The sequence below is a fragment of the Ambystoma mexicanum genome, chromosome 5q, assembly GCF_040938575.1.
Source record: "Ambystoma mexicanum isolate Mex_15411 chromosome 5q, UKY_AmexF1_1, whole genome shotgun sequence".
In the NCBI taxonomy this organism is placed as follows: domain Eukaryota; kingdom Metazoa; phylum Chordata; class Amphibia; order Caudata; family Ambystomatidae; genus Ambystoma; species Ambystoma mexicanum.
The window spans coordinates 1,253,174,392-1,253,199,000 of record NC_090933.1 but is presented as its reverse complement, the minus strand read 5'-3'; the positions used below and the strand labels follow the sequence as shown (position 1 = coordinate 1,253,199,000).

Below are 24,609 nucleotides of genomic sequence, written 5' to 3'. Positions count from 1 at the left end.
CTCGACTACTAACTTCTTTTGCGAAACGGCCTTCTTAAACGCAAAACACCTCAACAGAAAAGAATGTCGCCGAAAGTTCCTTAGGGGATTTAGTTGTATTGAAGAAAAAAAAATGTCCTTCATAGTCCAGACAATAAACCATTGACTTAATTCAGAATATGTCATAATAGCAGCTAATATTACAGCGATTACAAGCAGGAGGAATCTGACATGAAACGCTGTATAAAAACCTGGTATCATTATGATTATTAGCGGTAGTCGCCTCAGCAGTCTTACCCTTTATAATCTTTATTGCATTTCCTAATCTATCATTGTAATACCATAGGATTCATTTTAGGCTTATTGACGCAACTATAGTTATTAGCACATGGAACGCTAAGGGGACAAGTAGTATATATTTCATTTTACAGATTTCCCAGGTGCCTCTTCCACCTTTCATGTATGCTAGAATGTAGCTTCACTGTAAGTCTGTTGGGGTTCTGAATTCATTGTTTGCAATTCGTTTTGCCCTGGCATTGGTAAAAAAAAAAAAACATTTAAAAAAAGTGTACAGTCTGATTTCTAAGTCGACAATGCAAATAAGAAATCCTGCTACTTAATCTAAACAATTTACAAGATGGCAAAGAGAAACTTGCTATTCTGTTATTTTTGTACAAATGCTTTCAGGACCTCAGGATCTGCACTGCTTTATTTCATATGAAAAGTGTATTTTCTTTGGCCCATTGTTGCAAAGTAGATGTCTTTTCATAATGTGATGTGTGTCCTTACACATTGTTTCTTCTAAACATTGCTCTGGATTTCAAACATCCAGTTTCCTAAGCTTATTGTATCTCTGCAGTTCTTCATACAGCATATTTTTGTTTATTTTATTGTTGTATTCATAATGGGATTGATCTTTAGTTTTTTGTAATCCTTTCTCTTCAGCCTCTTCTCCTGCACATCTGTTCTGGATTCCATGCTGTTCATGCCTGCAAACCCAGCTGATGTTCCAATTCAAAATATCCTACGAGATGAAATTGTGAACCCCCTGCGACGGTGGGTAAATTTACATTCACATCTCCATCCCTATGCATTCCCTTGATTTTAATAGATCAAGCTGCCTGGAAAAAGGCTGGTGACCTACAACGTGGCAGGATAGTTGTTCACAGTTGACTAAGTACTGATTGCCTGCAGGGAGCTGGGATGGAGGTGAGGGATGTGTAGGAGATGCCAAGTACAGGGCGCAGCAGAACTCGTGAGATGGCATGTTACACAGCAGGAGGTGCCTCGGCCTGTAGATGGCGGATGGGGCACGGAGTCTGCATCAATTTAGGAGCAGTGGTGGCATATGTAGCCGCAGAAGACAAAGACTTGGTTCTGAGAGGATCATACACTCGTGGTAGAGCCAATGTAGGGGAGTTATGATATGGCTGTGGGCCTGGCGAGAGTGGTAGACAGCTTCCTTCAATGGCTACTCAGGCTCTCACCACTTCTTCATTTCCAAAGACCTACTTTATAGAATTATTTGTTTGCCACCACCTGCAAATCTCACTCTGTGTTACTGCCACCAAATCTCCTTTGGATTGAGAGTTTGATCGGATCTATCCAACTCCATCATTATGTGCATTCCTACTACAGTAAAACCCTGATATTGTATAGCCTCAGCCACGCCATTCAGACCATCACCCAGATGGCTTGCCTCACAGTTGTATGGTAAGTTTAAAGGGTCTAAGAAAAGCTCACATTTAAACCCACACAATACAATGGTCACAACTTCTTCTTGAGAACCAAGAAGAGAGGAATAGGTTTTTAGTAATTAGGTCTCATATTCGCATGCAGCTGTTGGATGCTTCTTGCCAAAGGGGCGGCCTTAATTCTATTGCAGGATCTCTACAGCTATTCCTGTGTACACAAAGAATGTGTCTGGTATGAAGCCCCCTGCAAACATATGTGGAATATGGAAAGCGAGAGGAGTTGTTAGTATGCACTATAAATATCTGCGCTAGAGCTGCTTCAGCACCTGAATAAGACTGTGCCTAATTCTCTTCTCTTCTCTTCTGAAGGCTTGCCCACTATAGTTCCCCCACAAGTATCCAGATTATGGCCAGACTTTCTTTTCTCAAGGCCAGTCTGCGTAAATCCCTGCCCTCTGATTAAACCATTTGGTGTAAACTCCCTCGTAAGTGGCTGAGGTTTCAATGACACGCTCTGTTTGTTTGCAACTATGATAGCTAGATAATCCCTAGAAGTTAGTATTTGCTTTTTTTGACAATAAAGCATATGTATTATTGTACCTGTGTGACCATTTCTTTAGTTGAGTCTGTGCCCCTTATTAATGAATCCAAACTATATGGCTTAGAATGTATTTATGGTCTGAAGAAGAAGAACCACACTGAGCTCGTCTCTTTTAGGGTCCCTGCCTGGACTCTCTGCAAGGTGGAGGCACAGTAGTTCTTATATATATGTGGGGCACTTAACACATGATCCGTACCATGGTGATACCTGGTCGCTTACAAGCAGGCTAAAGATTGCACGGAAGGGAACAGACTACAGACCATTTGGTGTGTGCTTACAAACTGTTTGAAATAATCTAAATAAAACAAGGGGTATATTAGAACGAATAAATACTTGTAAACACAACATGAACATTTGAGTGGCACTTTAAAAGTCATTGAAGTGTACAGCCCAGCATCTAGCGAAAGCCATTTTAGAGTAACAGACTCTGTGTTATTTGATAATATATATGAAATAATAAGCATTAAACATGTATTAAAAAACAAATTCCAATCCGGTTAGTGATGTTTTGCATTTAAACATGCTTTGAACATTTTTCTGATGTTTTATTTGAAAATACGAATGGTTTACTGTGTTCTCATTATACTTCATTTAATAACAGTAGCTACATACTACAACTAAGAAAACACACATTTGTATACCCGTGGCGCTCAGAGTTATTGAAGTATATGTGGATACACATTTGTATTCATTATTTTTAATGCAATACATACTTTTAAATAATTTTGTCTACAACTTAAGTGATGTGTCTGAAAATGCAGTTAATATTATTATGGTTGAATGTATTATCCAATGTACCGCTTAAAGAATTTCGTAGCAGTTCTTTTCTTGGGTGATTAGCAACATTGTTTGAACCAAGCCATACTTTATCCTCATCAGCTCTCTATCTCTTGGCATACCATACTGATAGATGTTTGTGTATGTTGTATTTCCATGTGGCCCTATGTGATCTTAAGCCAGCATGTTGGTGGTGTAGTCCGGTGCAACACTACCAATTACTGACTGTTTTTGGGTTTGCTGCTGCTTCTTGTACCTAGGAATGGATTTGTTTCTGCTAACAATGTGATGAAGCTGAGGCATCATTTGACCAAAGAAAGCCAATGCCCAAGCTTTGCAACATCAGAAAAGGGTAAGTGTCACAAAATGGCCGCAGTGTTTTCAGGTTTAATGATAAACATGTACTTATATGATGCTTTTGCCAAAGCACTGAGTATGCATTTAATAATTGCATAACAGAATAAGATCTGTCACAATTTCTTTTTTTAAACGCATTAATAGTGAAATAAAAAGTAAAAGGAGGGGAAACTGGTGCTTTTTTGTTTTTTATTGTAAGTGAGGGAGCTGGCTGGGCAGAAGGTACATTTCCCAATTTAGAGGCATTATGAGAAAGGTTGTGGAAAAAATGAAAAAACCCTAACTCAGTAGATGAACAGGCAAATACTTTATAAACAGCACTTTTTGCAAGAAAACAAACATCATCCCACTACAGTCTTGAAGCCCAAGTAACTAACATGCTCCTCCCCCCAAATCTACTCCCATTATACCCTTTAAGGTGCGCATCCCCATATCTTCAAAGTGGCCTACGTAGACCTGCCGGCTTGCTGCGTCTGCCTCCCACAAACAAAGGGATTATTTGTATTCATGTTCTTCTTTATTTCGGAAGAGCCATAAAAGTTTAAAAAACATCCATATATACTACAATAACTACAACATTTCATGAGTTCATCTTACAAGACAACATTTCTATTAACCAATTGGTAAAATTCAATTAGTAGGGGGGCGCTGTTGAGCAGTCAAACAAAATGGCATCCTAAACGTGAGGCTTAGTACCTGCTAGAACTCCTGACTTAAAAATATCTGTCGCCATACCCTGCAACACGATTCTGAGGCACTGGTGAGGTGTTGCATACTGCTGTGCAACCACTCTCCTAAATCGGGCAGAAACTGCTAACAATTGCGTCTGATACAGCGCTAGTGAGAGGATCCGGAGCCGGCGCTCGTGGGACGCATGCCCGGCCCGGGTGGAGGAGGGGCCACCGGCCGCATAGGAGCCTGTGAAGCCGAAGTGGATACTTGCAGCCTGACTTCTCGAAACCTACAGCTGCAATACGACTGACAAAGAGCGCATGACCGGGAACCTGAGCGAACCTCACCACATCTGAAACTTGCAGGCAGCATCCACATTGTGAACAGTGGGCGCCGACCCCTCAGATATCGGGACTCTGAGACCGAGTCAACGTCTGTAACTGGTAACAACGGATGGAGGGGAACACGGCACCGGCTAATCCTTTCAAAATAAACCAAGAACTAGCCGGTGAAAGGAAATCCGCTGCAGTCCTGTCGGGATCGATCGGGACGACAGGGCGTAATCATCGCCCCATGAAAAGTGACCATGCAGGGAACAATACAGAGCAAAATCTGTTCCGGAGCGTGAACATAAATAATTACACAAAGGCTACAGCAATTGGTCGAGTGGCACTGCGGTCCCTACGATCCTGATCTGTACAACCCGAGAAGCGTACTGAACAAGGATCCTGCGAAGGCCAAGGGTGGAGATGCAGTAAGTCACAGCGCCCCGCTAACACCCACAATAGGAATCAACAGACCTGATGCAAAAGGCAGCCCAACAGAAAGTAAACTACGCTGAACCCAGCAACTCCTTGCTAACAGCCACGATTACCCAGACAACGGTGGGTCACGGTCAACGGTCCCGATCAATCAATCCGGGCTCCCCAGTTTTACAACATACACCCCAAAGACTGCGGAGGACCTTGGAAGGGGTACTTGTTGCCCTCCAGGGAAGAGCCTAAACCCCTGTTAAGGTACAATCTCATAAAGCAAACTGGAACAACTGGCCAAAACAAGAGAAAGTCCTCGAAGGGAGTGCATGTAAGAGCCATATCAAGGGACAGCTACCACAACCCAACTCTGTGGACACAACGACACACCCTTCAGCACGCCATATGTTATCCAAAACCGGTTCTGACCAGCTGAATCAACCTGGGCTCTCAAGGGCTGGCACACACCGCCACAACGAGTGTTGTCAGAACGCAAACTGCAAGCTAGCTGAACCTACGCCACACACAACCAGGGGTACATCCCACTGACACTGCACGAGGTCGGACACAGATTCAACTGTGGACCTAGCAAGATTGCTACCAACTCAGGCTACTATCGGCTCTTAAGCAATAATAAGGACAGTCCATAAGTACTGTGAAGTGGCAACTCTGCTAATCTAGAGTAATCAAGCGTGGGGACAAACGGCATCATGACAAAAGGCGCCAACAAGAAAAAGGCCCCTATGGACTCCCTTACGGACCCCAGACCATCCACATCCGAATCCCCCCACGCCCTGCTCATCAACACTCTGGCCCTCATTACGACCCTTGCGGAAATCGAAAAACGATGGCGGAAATGCAATACCGCCATCGAATACCGCTCGTTGCGACTATGACCCGTCACCGTAAAGTACGATGCCACTAGCGACACCGTAGTGAACGCCAACGCTAACTGCACCAAGTACGCGCACGCGCGCGATGCAAAACCGTAATTACCACCATGGCGCAACGGTACGCGAATTCTGACCCTAGCGGACATTGACATAACGCCATCAAGCATGGCGGAAAGTACCAATCCGCCATGGCGAGAAATACGGCATCGTGAACCAACCGTAAATGGCCCAACTGAGTGCCTGTACACCACTCCCTGGCCACATTGCACAACACCTCGTAGGTGCAATGAAGTAAAATGCAACCAGTGAAATGCACAAGTCACCCACGCATGCCAACGAACAAATGAATGTAGGGGCTCCAAGTGCCTTGTGAGTGGCCATCCATATTTGGCATGTCACCATTGCCGTACTGATGCAGCACAGGCATGCGAAGGTTCAAGTACAGCAAAATGAACTGAAAGATGAGACAAAACAACAACAGGCCCCCATCGCCTGACACCAGTGTAAGGCAACAATCAAAGCAGTATCCTTAGGGAGACTGCACCAGCCCTGTACACATGCCAGTAAACAAACCAACCATCAGCATAAGCATGTACCACACAAGTTGGCAGAGTGACTGAGCAGCCAGGCTCATCTCAAGAGGGGCCAATGGGAGCTGCAGGGCACAGATGGCACGAATACAGAAGCTATTCCAATGGACATGACCTCAGTCTCCCTCCAAGAAACGCACGCAAACACAGGCACCTGTGACCAGCCATTATCTGATAATCACATCATTCCACCAATCCACCTGGCTGACCGGCATCTGTTACACAAAAGCTAAACCCCCGCCCCTAAGCATGACATCATTAAAACAGTCATGATGGCAGCCCCTATCCCTGACCTTAGTGGGCTTCGTAGGCAAACGCGGCCAGTACAGTACCACGCAACTATACTCAGAAGCCGGAACCCAATGCAGATCTACTCACAATACATCGCTCCACAAATAGGAATATGCTACATTACTTCCAAAGAATAACGCTACACGGTTAACATCAGACTAAAATTTTAATGCACATCAAATTCACCAAGCCCATACAGCTATTAGGTCATGAACCCCAAAATATCTACATTACTGTGGGCTGCATCCGCAATAAATGACCAGCTACTCCTTGTGTGACGCCCTGTTCCTTCATGGTACACAGGGGCTACATTCACGTCCAAAAAGGCAACATGGAAGCGCCTAGAACCGCAGGCCCGTCCCATTAGGTAGGCACTAGTCCAGCTGAAAGGTAGATATGTTGCTCCTAGCCACTAGTACTGCGTAAGGGCATGTGGCCCATTGGCGATCGTCCCATAAGATCGTAATGGTGCTCCACTGATTAACTCGAAGCAGCAGGTGCCGGGAGTAAAAGCCATCTGCAGGAGTGGCATACAGATGGCAGCGGCAAAAGGGGAGGAGATACCTGTCACCCAAATGAAATGAAAAAGAATAGTATGGCCATCAGAACTTCATTTGAATCACTCACTTCAATGATCACACCAAATCTACAGCCATATGCATGCTAGCCCACTCAAAAGGATTATTTCCACCCATGAATCACTTGCCAATCATAACAATATAAATCGAGGTGAAAACACTATTACAAACGAGTGTTTGTGTGCATGCGTCTGTTAAAACAGAATCCATGAGATGGGATTAGTAACGTGGAAGGCGCGTCGAGACAGGGAGGGTTCAACAAGGGCAGATAGACGATGGTCCCACTATGGCAGCTCTGCATCACATAGCGCAGGGGAAGGGGATAGATACCAAAAAGCCATGTACATGGCAAACTCTCTATTAAATCATCTGTCCATGCATCCATACATCATTCCCTCATCCCGGTATAAAAACGCATGATTATTAACTCACATTACATTTGAAATCTCCATTGAGTCTGTGCGTAATGCAGCCTGCAAAATCCACTGTGCTCCAGCCCGGAATTCTAGTGATGTGAAGTAACATGTATTTGGGAACGTCCTGCCTTATCGTCCACTACGCTATTGCGCATCCCATACTATTCATATCAATCATTGCATTCTCGCCATGGCCCCTGTCCCAAGGACATTAAACAATAGAACGTTATATTTGCAGTCAGACCTGTGGGCGTCTCCTCGCCGCTAGCTGAAAACCGAAAGCGCTGTCCTTCGAATTCCTCATTTGCAACATCACGTCGAAAAGGCATCCGTGGGCGCTCGAAATCACAAAATCATCCATGTAGTGCGGCAGTGTGTGAAAATGGCAACTGGCTTCACTCACAAATGGGACGCCCCGCCCGTCGGTGAACCTCGGTACAGTGCTCGCCCAAAGGGGATTGCAGCTGGCACAGGTGGAATGAATCACCACAGGTGGAGGCTATACAGCCTGAAAACACATAAATTGCACACCCAACCCCCTCCCACAACCACACCCACTCCAAAATGCTACCGGCAGGACTAGCGATGTTGGGCCTGGGGGACCTGATAGCACTGCAAGTACTCCAACTTCAAGAAGAAGACGAACACCAACTACTACAACAACCGGCCGCACAGAGGAGACGCAGGAGGAGGAGGGGGGCAAGGCAGGGCCAGCAAGGCCCACCAGCACAGCCACTACCACCACGCAGGCAGCCTGCAATCCCACGCCTCCGAGCTCATCCGTTCAACCTCACTGCTGAGCAGATCCACACCCTCTACCGTTTGGACCGGGACACCATAATCTCCATTGTGGACATGACACACGCTGACCTTGTCAGCATGATAGATAGCCCAACCGCCATCCCACCCCTACTGAAGGTGGTGTCTGTACTCCACTTCCTGGCCACAGGCACCTACCAGCACACAGTCGGACAGTTGCATGGCATTTCACAGCCACTGTTCTCACGGACACTATTGCAAGTGCTCGATGCCCTCCTGAAGCACACAGACGACTACATCTCTTTACCACGCTCGGAGCAGGAGATTACAAACACAAAAGTTGGATTCCATGCACTGGCCGGCATACCGGGTTGCATTGGTGCCATCGACTGCACCCATGTGGAATTGGTTGTCCCACATGCCATGGAGGCCCAGTACCGCAACCGGAAGCAATATCATTCTCTTAATGTACAAATGGTGTGTGACTCCAACAGGATCTTTACACATTGTTGTGCCCGATTTCCTGGATCAACCCATGATTCTATGGTCTTGAGGAACTCTACAATACCACGCTACATGGAGCGACACGCAGGGAACAGATCCTGGCTACTCGGTGAGTCTCATTCCATGCATGATAATGTGAGGTATGTGATGCGGCAATGACCTGGCAGGAAGGGGGGGGGATGCGTACGTAGCAATGTCATTCCACAAACATCCTTTCTTGTCCACATACAGGTGATGCCGGGTATCCACTGAAGAGATGGCTCCTTACACCACTCCGGAACCCACAGGACCAGCATGAGGAGGACTACAACCATGCCCACTCACGTACCCGTGTAGTCATAGAACAGGCATTCGGCCTACTGAAGGCTCGTTTCCGCTGCCTCAGCAGGTCTGGCGGGGCACTCCTGTACCGCCATGAGAAGGTTGCAAAGATAGTCATGGCATGTGTCATGCTACACAACATGTGCGTACGTAGAAATGTGCCCATGCCCCCTGACGCAGAACTGCACGCACCTGAAGATGGTCATGATGAGGCTGGGGATGTGGCAGCACCTCAGGGAGTCCGCGAGGCACAGGAGGCCCGTGAAAGTCGTCAGAGTATCATAGATTCATGCTTCTAGCACTCACGCCTGGTGGCTGATACATGGACACGGGACTTGTGGCACTGTGTGTGTCTGGAACATGCACAATGTGGACTGTACGCCTATAAAGGCCTCGTACACAAAGATCAATGTCCACACGTCTCATTGGATGATTATGAAATGTTTATAGCATATGTGAAATTATATTACACACCCCATCGACCCGCCACCCAAGAAAGCCCAACACCCCCCCTCCACCCTCCTACCTCCCCCCCGAACACCAGTGTCCAAAGATGCTCATTGTCAGTGGGCAGACGCTATTGCAAGCCCCCTCTCCGGGTATCAGGGGCACCCCTGCCTGTGGAGCGCAGGTTCCTCCCAGATCTACGTTGGGGGCTGCCCTGGACGGAACTTGCAACGGATGATGTCTCTGCCTGCTCACGTCCATGCATGTCCCTAAGGGTTTGTGAGAGCTCAGTGAGCACACGGCGCACAGCGGCAAGTTCAGCACATACGTCTTTGGACGTCGCATGCAGTTCCCCCCTCAGGCTCTCGGTGCTTCTCTCCATTTGTACCCTCAGGCTCTCGGTGCTTCTCTCCATTTGTACCCTCAGGCTCTCGGTGCTTCTCTCCATTTGTGCCCTAAGTGTCTCAGTAGATGTTTCTATGGCTGCCTTAGTACCCCCACATTCATCAGCATGGTCCTTGAGGAGCGTGGCCAGTTGCTGCTGTTGCACGATCACCTGGTCGAGGGACTGTTGCCTCTGCTGTGCCATGGCCATTTGCGGTGGTGTCACAGAGGGGCTGATCAACTCATGTTGCCTTGCCACAGGGCTTGTGGGGGATGGCCAGTCGTCGTCTTGTGGGTGCCCCTGCGTGGTATCCTCATGGTGTAGGGGACGAAACAAACAGGGGGATTGAGACAGGTCATGGATGGGTCCTACATCGACAGCACCGTTGTCTGTGTCGGAGCATGCTGGCATTAATGCAGTGTCACCTATGGTGCTGCTGCCATCAGAAGCAGTGCCTTCTGTGGCATCTATTGGGGGGACCTGTGGTGCTGCTGGTGTGGGCATGCTGGCTGCTGGGGTGCCTGTTGAAGTCCCCTCCTGTGTGCTGCCACTTGATTTGGGCTGCTGCCGTGTCTTGATCCGTGCAGCTGAGGTGGAGTGTCTTTGGCCGTTGGTCTTGGCCCTCTTTGCAGGTGTGCTGGTAGGGGTGTCCTGCAGCTCGTCGTTTGACTCGGACCCTGTGGTGGAGTAAAGGAGGGCGAGCGTTATTTATGGGTCTGTGGAAATTGGAATGGCAATGTATCACATGCATTGGGGTGGTACCTGAGGGTGATTTGGGTCAGGGCCTTGGAGGTGGTTTCATTTCTGTGTGGATTGAGGATGCAGTTGTTTTGCAGCCTGCAGTTAGGGTGTGCATGCTGCACGTGTAGAGGGTGTTTTTAGGATTTTTTATTATTTATGTATTTGATGTGACTTTTAAAGTGCGCTATCAGGCCAATGTATGTGGCCGTTCTCCTGGACATGTGTTTCTGTTGCACTATGTGGCCACATGGTACTTCACATGATTGGACATTGTGGATTTAGCATTGTTTTATTTGGCCCACCTACCTGATTCTTCGGATGTCTGCACTCCTTTCTCCATCCCTCCGACTCCCTCTATGCTCTCCATTCCAATGGTGGAGGCACAGATTTCTTCCCAGGGGGTCAACTTGATGGGTGATTCCGATCCTCCCCCGGTAGCTGTGGCAATGTTACGGTTGGCTGATAGTATGCTCCGTACGCGTATCCGCAAGTCGTCCCATCGCTTTCTGCATTGCTGTGGGTTGCGGGGTGCGGTCCCCACCGCACCTACCCGCTGTGCCACCAGGGCCCATGTGGCCTTCTTGTTTGCAAGTGCCGTCCTGGTCATTTGCGTCGAGAAGACGACGGCAGCATTCTCCTGGAGGGTCTCTGTGAGCACGGTGAGTTCCTCATGGGAGAAGTGGACCTGCCGCTTGCGGTCGCACGCTTTTTTTGCTACTTTTCCCATTTTGTTTGTTTTAACTAGGGTGGCTGTCGGGTTGGGATGTGTCTCAGGGTCGGATTTTTAATGGTTGTGTTGGGATTCTGATTTGATAGGTGTGCGGCGTGCTGTTTCCCGTTCCGGCCCCATGTTTTTACTTCCGTTTCCGTATATTTACGGTCACCGTATTTTGCGATTGGCGCTCATTACGGTGACCGCTATGATGGGTGGCGGAATTGCACCTAGGGCGCCGTACGACGGCGGAGAGGGGCGTTTTGGGGACATTTCCGCCATCGCGGACTTTGCACTTCCGCCATGGCGTAATGCTCGTGCCCGATGGGTCATAATTGGCCGCACTTTACTCCATCGTGCAATGGCGGAAACGCTATTTACGCTATGGCGGTCGGGTCAGTTACTTTCCGCCAGGGTCGTAATGAGGGCCACTGTCAGTAGAAGGGGGCGAGGCTAGTACTCGAGATGATCAACTTCTGCAAACGATACAAAATAGCTTCATGGCCATCAACGTCAAACTTGCCAACATTGTCGGCAAGATTAGATCCCTAAGGGCAAAAATAGAGCAACAAACTGGCTGCATCACGGAAGCAAAAACTTGTATTACCACCAACGAAGACACGCTGAACCCCGACATGAACGCGCACTAACATCAGTTCAAACTGAGCTTAAGAAAATGATGAACAAATGCAAAGATCTAGAGTCGAGATCAAGGCGTAATAATATACGCATGGTGGGGATCCCGTAGTCAGCATGCAAGGGCCTTATGGAGCCATTCATGGAAAACCTCTTGAAGACAATATTTGATCCATCCAAACTATCCTCTCAGATTCTGGTGGAGAGAGCACACCGTTCTCCATCCCACCCCACCCCACCTTGTCCTTGGGCGCCCCCAAGAACAATAATCGCGAGATTGTTGAATTACAGGTACAGGGACACAATCCTACGTCTATCCAGGGAAAAGGTCACCCTACACTTTGATTCTTACAACATACATATCTACCCTGACTTTGCTGCAGGTGTGCAGGCACAAAGATCATCATATGACACAGTGAAACGACTCCTTTGAGCCCGGAAAATACCATACTCCATGATGTTCCCGGCCAAATTGAGGATTCAGCACAGTGGAGCGGCCCATTTCTTCAAAGATCCCACACAAGCATTATCCTACGTAGAGGCATCAATACCCCTTCCAACGCAACAACTAAACCCGGAGCCGAATAGACCACAGAATAACAAAGCAGACCAAGTAGACGATAATGACTGAATAAGAAAAGCAATGCCAACACTAAACCAGCAAAAATCTGTGTAACTCTGCTGTTGACTCATCATCAAGTTGTGGCAGATGGTGAGGGAGTGGGTTGGGAGGTTGGGGTACACATTTGTTAAACGTTCACGTGACCAGGGCCTGGAAATGTTCAGAGGAAAAGTTGGAAAAAGGAGAGGTAAATGGCTTGCTAGACAGGAGAAATAAGTCTTGATCTGTAGCATAATAGAAATAAATCCTTTCGAGATGAGGGACGCAATGTTTCTAAATGGCTGGCCACGTGGAATGTAAGGGGGCTAAATAACCAAATAAAGCTAAGGAAGATTTGGACATACCTAGAACGCCACACCCCAAATATAATAATGCTTCAAGAGACACATGCACTAGACGGTATACATAGACAAATGGCACAGCGATGGGGAAACAATAGATTCTACACAATCTATTAATCGAAGGTGAAAAGTAAGTAAGCACGCTTATACATAAGAACATTTATTTCAGAACTGGAACAACACACATAGACCCTGCGGGCAGGTATGTCATAGTGTCGGGCACCATTTATAATAAGGCTATCACCCTAGTAAACACTTATGGTCCCAACGGTTTATAGTGACTTTTTCCAACGCCATATTTTCGAAATGCCATTTTCTGGACACAATTTTGCCGAAAATGGATTTTTTCGAATGTTTTTTTTTTTAAATTTTATTTTTGAAATGGGGGGATTCCCCCACCCCATCCCCCCGTTTTTTTTTATTGAAACTTTTTTTTAGTAACCAAACAAAAATAAAACATAAAATAAAAAAAATAACCATTTGAAAAAAAAATAATCTGCATTTTGTTTTCGAGAAAAGGGCATTTGGAAAATATGTTTTCGAAATATTGACTGGATACTGGTCCCAACACTCACGGCCCAGGGTTCTGCGCAAAAGTGGGAACGCTGTTAGGCCAGCACCCTGATGTCCCAAAAGTGTGGGGAGGGGACTTCAACACGATGCTAGACTTCTCTAAAGATAGATCAAGAACGAGGCAGAGAAACCGGAATCGTACAAAAATGTTGCCCTCATTTGGCGCTCCCGCGACTTTGGGGGCGCACAAAATGAAGGCGTCATTTACTGCGCCCAAGCAGAGCGAGGGTTGCGGGGGTGTCCCCCGCTCTGCTTGGGCGCCGTAAACGGAGTCAGGGGTTGCGGTGGTGTCCCCCGCTTACCATTTTGGTAAGCGGGGGACACGAAAGAAAAAGAAAAAAAGAAAAGCACCCTGCGGCGTCAGCTCTAACCCACGTTAGTGGGAGGAGCTGATGCCGCAGGGATAGCAGGGTGCAGACGGCACACACATAAGTGTGCCGCCGTGAACGGTAACTTGGGGGGTGGTGGATATGAAGGGAAAATCAGGACAGGGAAGCAGGCACAGTGATCTATATGATCACTGCGCCGTGCCGTAACTGGCGTCGGCATTTCGGCCGTCGCAGTTATGAGCGGCGCAGTAATCACATAGATCCGAGAAACCTAACGCCGCCCTCACTATAAATCAGATGATGACACAATACAGCCTAATAGACATATGGAGAGTAGAGCACCCTGAAACAGCAGAATATACTTACTACTCCACAGTTCACAATACCCATTCTAGAATCGATTAGTGGCTCATATCAGAAATAATGTCTCGCAATACTACCACGTACCTGGTCAGACCACTCACCAGTGGTACTAAAAATAAAGCACATGCCCACAACCAGACCCAAACCACTGGGAAGAATGGCTCCATCAGTATTAATGGATGACTCACTGGTGGAGACACTTAGAAACGATGTAGAAGCATTCTTCAAGGAAAACGAGGGCTCAGTAAAGAGTTACTCAGTGATATGGGAAACCTTTAAAGTTTGGTTTAGAGGAGCAATGATCACATCCACATCCGGAATTCCAAAGGCCATAAGAAAGGAACTGAGCAAGACAGAAGTAGACTTACGAAGTCTAGAAAATGAATATGGCAAAACGCAGGACAGGGCATTGCTGGGTCCCATTAAAACTAACAGGCAAAAGTCCTGCGAATTAGCGGAACGAGAAACTCGATTCATGGTGAGGAAAGTGCAGGCTAGACGATATGGCGAAGGGGAACGTCCAGGACGCCTATCAGCAGGAATAATCAAAGGGAAGCGTGAGACTACCTTAACGGGATCACAAAGCCAAACGGAGATACCACTATTGTACCAGAAGAAAGAAATAATTTGTTCAGGGAATATTATCAGAAACTCTATGCTAACAACGACACATTGATTATGGAGGAGGTAGAGAGATAACTGGAGGGAACTAAACTTCCTACACTGGACCGCGATGCCAGCGATAGATTGAGTAGCCCAGTAACAGTCGAGGAAATAACTGAAGCCTTAACCGCACTGACGTTGAGTAAGGCCCCCAGCCCGGATTGCTTAGGAATCGAGCTTTAAAAAACATACATGGACATTCTAGCCCCCATACTGCTTGGAGTTTGGGAGGAGGCATTTGGATCGGACACACTTCTGCCCTCACTGAACAAAACTGTTATCACCGTCCTGGCAAAACCTGCGAGGCCCCCAAATGAAATGTCCTCATACACTCTCCCTAATCAATGCGGATGCAGACATTTTCGGCAAAACCCTGGCAAACAGACTATTACCCCACATGCCTGACCAGTCCGGTTTCATACCGGGGAGATCAACAGCCCTAAATCTACGACGATTGTTCAGAACACTGTCTCAGATAAACCCTACAATACCTGCAGTAGAATACCCGCAGTAGCAATGATACTAGATGCCGAAAAAGCTTTTGATTCCGTGTCATGGAATTTCTTTTTTGGGGTTTTAAAGTGTATGGGTCTAGGAGAGGGCTTTTATAGATTTGTTTAACTACTGTACAGTAACCCCCAAGCCAAGATACAGACTAATGGGAAATGACTCCAATACGATCAAGCTGGCCAGGGGCACCAAACAGGGATGCCCATTCTCCCCCCTGCTTTTTGCCTTGACAATAGAGCCTTTTGCCAGTAGAATTCAAGAATTTCATAATCGCAAGGGGGGGTCCATATACGGGGCCCACCACAGATAATATTGCTATATGCAGATGATTCCCTTATATACCCTAAGATAACCAGCAGAAAACATCCCATGTAGTTGTGCTGGCCTGGTGGTGGTGTCATTCAAGGGGAACAGATCTGATTTTGTTGTATTGATTTTGTAGCTCGAGTGTAGTGTGAATGACAATGCATTACTTACCGTAAAAGCATTTCTGATGGTTGTATCTGCTTAGATTCACATGCTGTGCATAGGTCCGACATCCAGTGGTCACTGCGGAGTATTGCATTTTGTTTTTCGTAGTCGAAAAGGGGACGTCGACAAGGCGTGTCTGTAACACTATCCCTATAGTGACGTGCGTTGTACCCACAATCCCTCACGCGTCGAGGTCCCTCAGATTGTTTTTTTCCGCCCAGTTTCTGGTCGCCTTTCGCGGAGCTCCTAGAGAGACATTGCTATACTTACCACGGACCTCGGTCCTTTTGTCATAACTTAATATACTGATAACGATCCCTCCCCCTCGACGTTAGCTGTGAAGCTTTTCTCTGCCGAACTGATTTTCGACGGAGAGGAAGAGCGGAGGAGATCCTTCGGCGCTGCCGAACACGTGGCCTGGCCTCGACGGCCAACTTACAGTAGGGAGAGTGGGGGTTAGAACTTTGTCTCTTCTCTTTGAGAATGTCTTTCTTTCTCCCTTTTCTTTCCCTTGGGGTTGTTATCGCCAGCTATTATTGCCTCAGCTATGGAGAGGACACCATTTAAGTTTTGCCCACGCTGCAGGGGCAAATATACTTGGAAAGATAAGCACAAGCTCTGTAATCGTTGCTTACCCCTCGATCACATAGAGAACAGCTGCGCAGCCTGCAAGCTCTTAAAACCCAGGACTCTTAAAGAACGTAGGGTTAAGAGGTGGGCGGACTACGCGATGTCGAAGTCAGTTTCCTCACCCGCTGCCGCTGTTACTGAAAGTGACGAGGAGTGCGATAACTCGACGTCCGTTACGGAAGTCATGAACCCCCAGAAGGAGCGCTCCCGCTCCTCGTCGTCCGTCCCCGGCCCCGACGGGCTCGGCTCACGCCCTGCTTATGGGGATGAACACCCCGGCGACAAGGACGCACACAAACCCCATAAGGCTAAACACACTACCCACGGCTCTTCTTCGTCGAGAACAAAGGATCCATCAGCGCCTAAGGGGACGCAGGGCACTCCGGCGTCTACCGCAGACCGTAAAGGTCACAAGCCCTACCCGCAAACGCAGCCGCGACCAGCGATTGGGCTTCCATCTAACACGGGCGCTACCCCAAAAACATCCGACGCAACGCTCCATAGAGCGACCGTCGAGGTACAACGCGCAACGCACACAACGTCGACACCAGAGGCCTCGACGGACAAAATCGTGGCCGAGAGCCTAGCGAGAATTGTCGCCGAAGACAAACGTACGCGGACGACGAAACAAACGTCGAATACCGCGTCGAAAAAACACAAAAGTAGCCAGGAACTGCCCCTTTCTCCAAAGGACGCTTCCGAACTACCTGAAGGCTTTTCAGAAGGAGACGGGAACCTCTCGTCGAGCGTTCGAAACGATTCGAAGGCGAAAACACTAATTTCCCCCCTCTAGACTATTCAGGGGTACCCCATGAGACCCTTGAAAGACTCCATTCTTGCATGGAGAAAATGGAAAGGTTTCTAGGAAACCAAGACCCACCCACTCACAAAAGACAAAGAGAATGGCCACAGGATGACCCTAGAGTCAAGATTCCTAGGCTGGTTGACCTCACTGAGGAGGAGCAATACCTCCAAGAAGATGAGGAGTGTTTGGGTGGAGAAGAAGAGGTAGAAGAGGTAGAACTTGAGGAAGAGGGGTTCGAAGAAGATCCTTACACCACTGCTACAGGGTTTGAAGAGGATACAGCTACCTCGCAGCCCTGGCATTCACCGTCAGTGCAGCCTTGGCAATCCCCATCAGTACATTCAGACCCTGATGCCTTTCTCCCTTCTCCTCTCAAGGATTCACATGGGAACTCCTCTCCCATAGATGACCAACCTTCCCTCAATGCACTATTGCGCAAGGCAGCAGCGCATTTTGAGATTGATACAGGGGAAACTCTTCCAGACATTGACTTTGTAGAAAAAGTCATCAAAGAAAAAGCCCCTGTTAGCCAATCTATTCCACTCCTGGCTTCTATTAAAAGAAGAATTTCTCCTTCCCTTACTAACCCAGCTTTAGTAAGAGGGGTCAACCCTAGAATAGAAAAGCTCTTCAGCCCTTCATCCTCTGACCCTTTATACATCAGAGGACACTCTATTCCGGACTCCCTTGTGGTTACCAACACAAGAAAAAGAGCAGGGGTGCCACTATCCACTAGTGAAGCACCTCCAGACAAAGAAGGCAAAAAACTCTACGCACTGGGGAAGAGAATCACGACCTCCGCCGCCTTCTCTACTAGAATTGCTAATAACAACTCACTTTTAGCTAGCTACGCAGATGCACAGTGGAACAAGCTGCGCAGCGAAGCAGAGGAAGCACCTGAACCTCTGCGTTCTCGCCTGCTAGCTATAATATCAGAGGGCACACTGGTAAACCAGGGCATCGTTAAGAACTCCCTAGATGCCGCTGAGACGGCTGGCCGCTCCCTAGTGCAGGGAATACTTCTCAAGCGCCACGTTTGGCTACGCAATTCAGGTTTTAAGCCCAAAACCCAAGCCTCCCTCATAAATAAACCCATTGAACAGACGCATCTGTTTGGGAAAGCAGTAGATGAGGCCCTAGAACATGCTAAAAAAGAGTTTGATACCATCAAGACTCTTGATCAAATTTCTAGGCCCCCTAACAGGCGAGGCTATGGTAATAAACGCTCCTTTCGTGGCCAAAGACAGCAGCAGAACCAACAACAACAATATTACTCTGGCTCCAACTGGCCCACTAACCAGGGTAACACCCAGTTCAGTCAAAGAGGCCAACGCCGTGGCAAAGGAAGAGGTCGTGGCTCCAGCCCCAGAGGTTCCACGCCCAATACCAGCAAATGACCCGAAAATTCGGGTCCCCTCCCATGCATCACCGGTCGGGGGCCGGCTAACATCGTTCCTTTCAGCATGGGAGGGAATCACGTCAGACCGTTGGGTATTATCCACCATAGCCCACGGATACTGCATCGAGTTTAACGGTTCCCCGAAGTACAAACCCCCACGGAACCGGCGCATGACACCGCAACACCTCTCCATTCTTCTTCAAGAGGTGGAAGAACTACTGAAGAAAGAAGCTATAGAGCCCGTCCCCCTATCACAGGTAACAGAAGGTATTTATTCAGTGTACTTCCTTGTACCCAAAAAGGACTTAACCATGCGCCCTGTATTAGATCTACGCCCAGCGAACATATTTGTCAAACCCCAAAAGTTTCGTATGTTGACCTTACAGGAGGTAATCCCACTGTTATCACAAGGGGATTACATGACAACACTGGACATGAAAGATGCATACTTTCATATTTTAATGTTGACATCGCACAGAAAATACCTCAGGTTCAAAATAGAGGACAAACACTACCAGTTCAGAGTACTACCCTTCGGAATAGCATCTGCACCAAGGGTATTCACGAAAGTACTGGCAGTGGCAGCGGCCCACCTGCGCAGATTATCCATCCCGGTATACCCTTACCTCGACGACTGGCTCATAACAGGGGATTCTTACGAAACATGCTTCTCCAATACCCAAAAGACCGTAGACCTTTTGTCCCAACTGGGCTTCTCCATCAACGAAAAGAAGTCCAGCTTAGACCCCAGCCAAACCAAACAATTCCTAGGGGCTCTAATTCGAACAAAGGACGGCCTCGTATTCCCCTCCAACGAGAGGGTCCAAAACATGCTGTTTCAAATTCCCCATTATGTAGCAGGCCGAGAGGTGACGGTACGCAAAGGAATGCGCTTGCTAGGGATGATGGCGTCATGTATTTATTTGGTACCTCACGCGCGCCTGCGCATGCGCCCAATGCAAGAGTGGCTCTACAGCCAGTGGTGTCAGGCCAGCGGACAATGGGACGATCTAGTGGTGGTCTCGCAGGCCTTGGTTCACTCGCTACGGTGGTGGACAAAAGAAAACCTGTTATTAGGGAAAACTTTTGCCACACCCGCAGTGGAAGCCACTCTAACCACAGACGCATCCCTTACAGGATGGGGGGCTCACCTATCCCATCAGACGGCACACGGAGTGTGGACTCCGAGTTTAGCATCCAAGCATATAAACCTGCTGGAACTACTAGCGGTGTTCAAAGCACTGAAAGCCTTTCAGGAACACTTACAAGGAAAGACAGTGATGGTCCTCACAGACAGCACCACAGCCATGTACTACCTCAACAAGCAAGGGGGCACTCACTCTCCAGGACTGTCCAAACTGTCCCAGAATATATGGAAGTGGGCTCTCAAACACAACATGTTCCTACTATCACAACATGTACCAGGGGAACTCAATCTGCTAGCAGACAAACTCAGCAGAGACTTCCCCCTGCCCGAAGAGTACGAATGGCAATTGCACGAAGACATCGTCTTAGACGTCTTCACGCAATGGGGATTCCCGGAAATAGACCTGTTCGCAACCCTGGAGAACTCACAATGCCAAAGTTACGCCTCCAGGTACCCCCAGAACCAGTCCAAGGGGAACGGTCTGTCGATTCAATGGTCAGGGAAATTTGTTTACGCCTTTCCCCCGACTCCCCTTCTCAACAAAGTGGTGCACAAGATGCACCAGGAGCAGGTTACCATGATACTAGTGGCCCCAATGTGGGCCCGGCAGCCATGGTTCGCTCACTTGATGGAGATGTCCCTATCTCCCCCAATGAAACTTCCCTGCCCGTACAACATGCTGTCACAAGACAAGGGCAGGACACTGCATCCATGCCCTCAGACCATGAACTTAGCAGCCTGGCTCCTGAGATCATAGAATTTGGACATTTACAACTCCCACAGAGATGTATGGACATCCTCAGGGAAGCCAGAAAACCTAATACTCGACACTGCTATTCTAGCAAATGGAAAAGATTCGTTATCTGGTGTAAAGGTACTAGCATCAACCCAGTTGACTGCTCTCCTACTGACATTATTCTATACTTGACCCATTTACTGGATTCAGGTTTAGTGTTCAATTCCATTAAAGTCCACCTAGCGGCACTTTCTGCATACACCACTTCCCAACTTAGTGTCGTGGTGGAAGATACCAGTTATCAAAGCCTTCATGGAGGGGGTAAAGAGGATACATCCTCCGATAGCTAACCCAGCTCCCGGATGGGACTTAAATGTGGTACTTTCCAGACTCATGGGCCCTCCCTTCGAACCCATGCACAAGGCAACTCTTAAAGATATCACCCTTAAGACTGCTTTCCTAATAGCTATCACCTCCATTAGGAGAGTAAGTGAACTACAGGCTCTTTCTGTACTAGACCCCTTCGTAACAGTTCACAAAGATAAGGTGGTTCTACGCACACACCCAAGGTTTGCACCTAAATTCATCTCGAAATTTCATGTAAACCAAACTATAGAACTACCAACGTTCTTTCAAAACCCTTCCAGCTCGGGAGAAAAAAGTCTGCATACACTAGATGTACGCAGAGCTGTCATGTTCTACATGGAAAGAACCAGACCACTGAGAAAGACTAATCAGTTCTTTGTCTCGGCGGCAGCAGGAAGAGAAGGAGATGCGGTCTCAAAATCCACTATATCTAGATGGATTGTTCAATGCATCACTCTCTGTTACACTCTTGCTAAGAGAGAACTACCCTTCAAGCCAAGAGCACATTCCACTCGAGGCACTGGGGCTTCCATAGCATTCATTGCAAATGTTCCCCTTGAGTCCATCTGCAAAGCGGCTACCTGGAGTTCTGTGCACACCTTTACAAAACACTACTGTCTAGATGCACACTCTAGATCTGACTCCCAGGTGGGACAGGCAGTATTAAGACATCTTTTCTCTACTGTTCCTTCTCATAACCCACCGCCAACTCCGGGTACTGCTCGCTAGTCTATGCACAGCATGTGATTCTAAGCAGATTAACAAACATCAGAAGACAATGCATTACTTACCGTAAAAGCATTTCTGATGGTTGTATCTGCTTAGATTCACATGCGCCCACCCTTCCTCCCCGCTCGGATGGAAGGAACATAGACTTCCTTTTATATCTCTCTTTTCTGTACTCACTCACGTCTATAAGGCTCCCTCAGGGCAGAAAAATACAAACAGAGGGACCTCGACGCGTGAGGGATTGTGGGTACAACGCACGTCACTATAGGGATAGTGTTACAGACACGCCTTGTCGACGTCCCCTTTTCGACTACGAAAAACAAAATGCAATACTCCGCAGTGACCACTGGATGTCGGACCTATGCACAGCATGTGAATCTAAGCAGATACAACCATCAGAAATGCTTTTACGGTAAGTAATGCATTGTCATTCACACTACACTCGAGCTACAAAATCAATACAACAAAATCAGATCTGTTCCCCTTGAATGACACCACCACCAGGCCAGCACAACTACATGGGATGAAATGGGGGGAAGAAACAGTAAAATACCTCTGAGTAAAGGTGGCACACTCACACAAATTACTATATGAACACAATTATTCGGAATACCTGAACACGCTGGAAAACAAACTAAACCTTTGGAAGAAATTCCTGATATCATTATACGGGAAATCCCCTGTTCTGAAAATTATTGTGGTTCCCAAACTCATATACCTGTTTAATAACATCCCTATCTGGCCGGACGACAGTTCTTTAATACACTGGCCGTGGGGTTCGTATGGGGCAGCAACACTGCGCGTATGAATTGGTAATCCCTGACCAACCCGTATAATAGAGGAGGACTATCGGCTCCTGATTTCGAGCTGTATTATCTAGCGGCCCAGGTTCACTACGTCGGATACTGGTACAGCCAGGATAATAAATAAACACACATAGACTTAGAAAAACGTTCTGCAGTTCCGAACGACATCAAGACCACCCTAATATTCAAATACACGTGGGCTCTTGCTCGTTTGTCCCACTGCGAACTACACTTGCAGCCTGGAGACACATAATGATAAGACTGGGCACAACAGACCCATACAGTAAAGATATCCCACTATGGTACATCCCAGACCTCCCACCACCACAGTGGAAACAGATGCACAGCGAGCATGGGACCCTGACAAAACCATTAAACTAGGCGATCTCTTCCCTGGTGGTAGATTTGTCACAATAGATGAATTTAAAGACAAACTTGGTAACAACCCAGTAAAGCTACTCCAGTGCTATCACATGAGAGCAGCTATCAAACAAAAATGGCTGTTGTTCCCTCTTGAACCTGTCCTGAATTAATGTATTGAAATGATAGTGCAATGCGACAATAGAAAGAGACTGCTATCTAGACTCTACACAAAGATACAAGAGTGGACGACCCAAATAGATACACCGAGGGAAAAATGGGAAAGGGACTCTGGGCACACAATAGATAAAATTAAATGGCAGAAAATGTGTAAGCTTATTAAAGAAGTATCAATTAATGCACAAATGAGGCTGATACAGTTCAAAGTACTCAACAGGCTCCACTACACCCCCAGACATATTACCAGATTCAACCCACTAAAAGTGCAATTATGTCCAAAATGTAATGAGACAGAGGCAGATACAATTCTCATATTCTGGAAATGCCCTTCTATTGCAGACTTTTGGTATCAAATAGCAAAAATATTGTATGAAATGACCGGAGTGCCCCTGACGCTGCAACCCTTAAAAAACCTACTGGGCGATATCGGCAAGGCAAAGGTCATAGCTCGTAGACTTTTCAATATGAGATACATAATCGCCAAAAAATGCATTCTACTCAAATGGGAAAGCGAGAGAGACACCGACAATACAACATTGGTTTAGAGAAATGTCAAATGAGAATGAAAACGATTATGTGCAGTCTGTTATAGCTGCATCAATGCCTAAAGATATCTGTGTCCCATACCGCTTGTATATAGATACGACTACTCAGTCCTGAGTTCAGGACAGAAGATACCGACACCGAGATGTTATAACATGAAAGTACAAGAGTTAATAGTAAAAATGTGATGACATTTGCTGTAAGTGACAGTAATATGTGAAACAAAGCCATTCCATAATCGCAATGTGAATATTGTTGAACCGCCTGTAAGCCATTTCCAACTTGTTAAATATAGTTTTTTTAAAAATCAATTATTAAAAAAAGAAAATGTAAAAAACATAATTTGTGAATTTTTAATTCAGAAATTGCCAAATTATTTCCTATTAAGGAAATAATAAGATCCATTGCAAATTAAACAGTCTAAAGTAGTAAACAAATGAGTGTGATAGCAAAACCATCTAAAAGTGCCTACAAAGCTTCAAAGTTCTGGTTTAGAAATGATATTCGTATCTTTCATGCCGACCCAAAATAATTCATTATTGCATTTAGACTATTTTAGTCTAAAGTACTTTTGTTTATCCAAATAGCTTCTTTTAATAGTCCTTACTTTGTGATATAAAAACAATGGTCTCAGAAACTCACTTCTTGGGCTACTGTATGGAGGACAAATACAAAGAAAATGTTGGGCATTTTCCTCCCAAATAACACAATGTTTGCGCTTTCACGACTGGCCTACATTCCAACATGATTTAAATCTTGCAACATTAAAATTCCTAGTCTGTTTCTCTCTATCAAAATCAGTGTTTCGTTTAACTTCTAAGTGTTGTACTACAGGTTACTTATTTGCACTGAAATTACAAATCTCTTTAAGGTACCATTGTTCATCAGCATATTTCAGCACAGTTTTGTAATGGGGACCAAGCTTATCTGG

At 46.8% G+C, this 24,609-nt stretch overlaps 1 protein-coding gene across 3 annotated transcripts in view; it reads left to right on the top strand.

Moving 5' to 3' along the window:
- LOC138497986 (ubiquitin carboxyl-terminal hydrolase CYLD-like) overlaps positions 1-24,609 on the top strand; it is a 1,189,455-nt gene that overhangs the window by 714,645 nt on the left and 450,201 nt on the right. For all 3 annotated transcript variants that reach the window (XM_069621757.1, XM_069621758.1, XM_069621759.1), the window contains exons 8-9: positions 925-1,035; positions 3,312-3,403. In XM_069621757.1, coding sequence (XP_069477858.1) covers positions 925-1,035; positions 3,312-3,403 — 203 coding nt within the window. The remainder of the gene's footprint in view (positions 1-924; positions 1,036-3,311; positions 3,404-24,609) is intronic.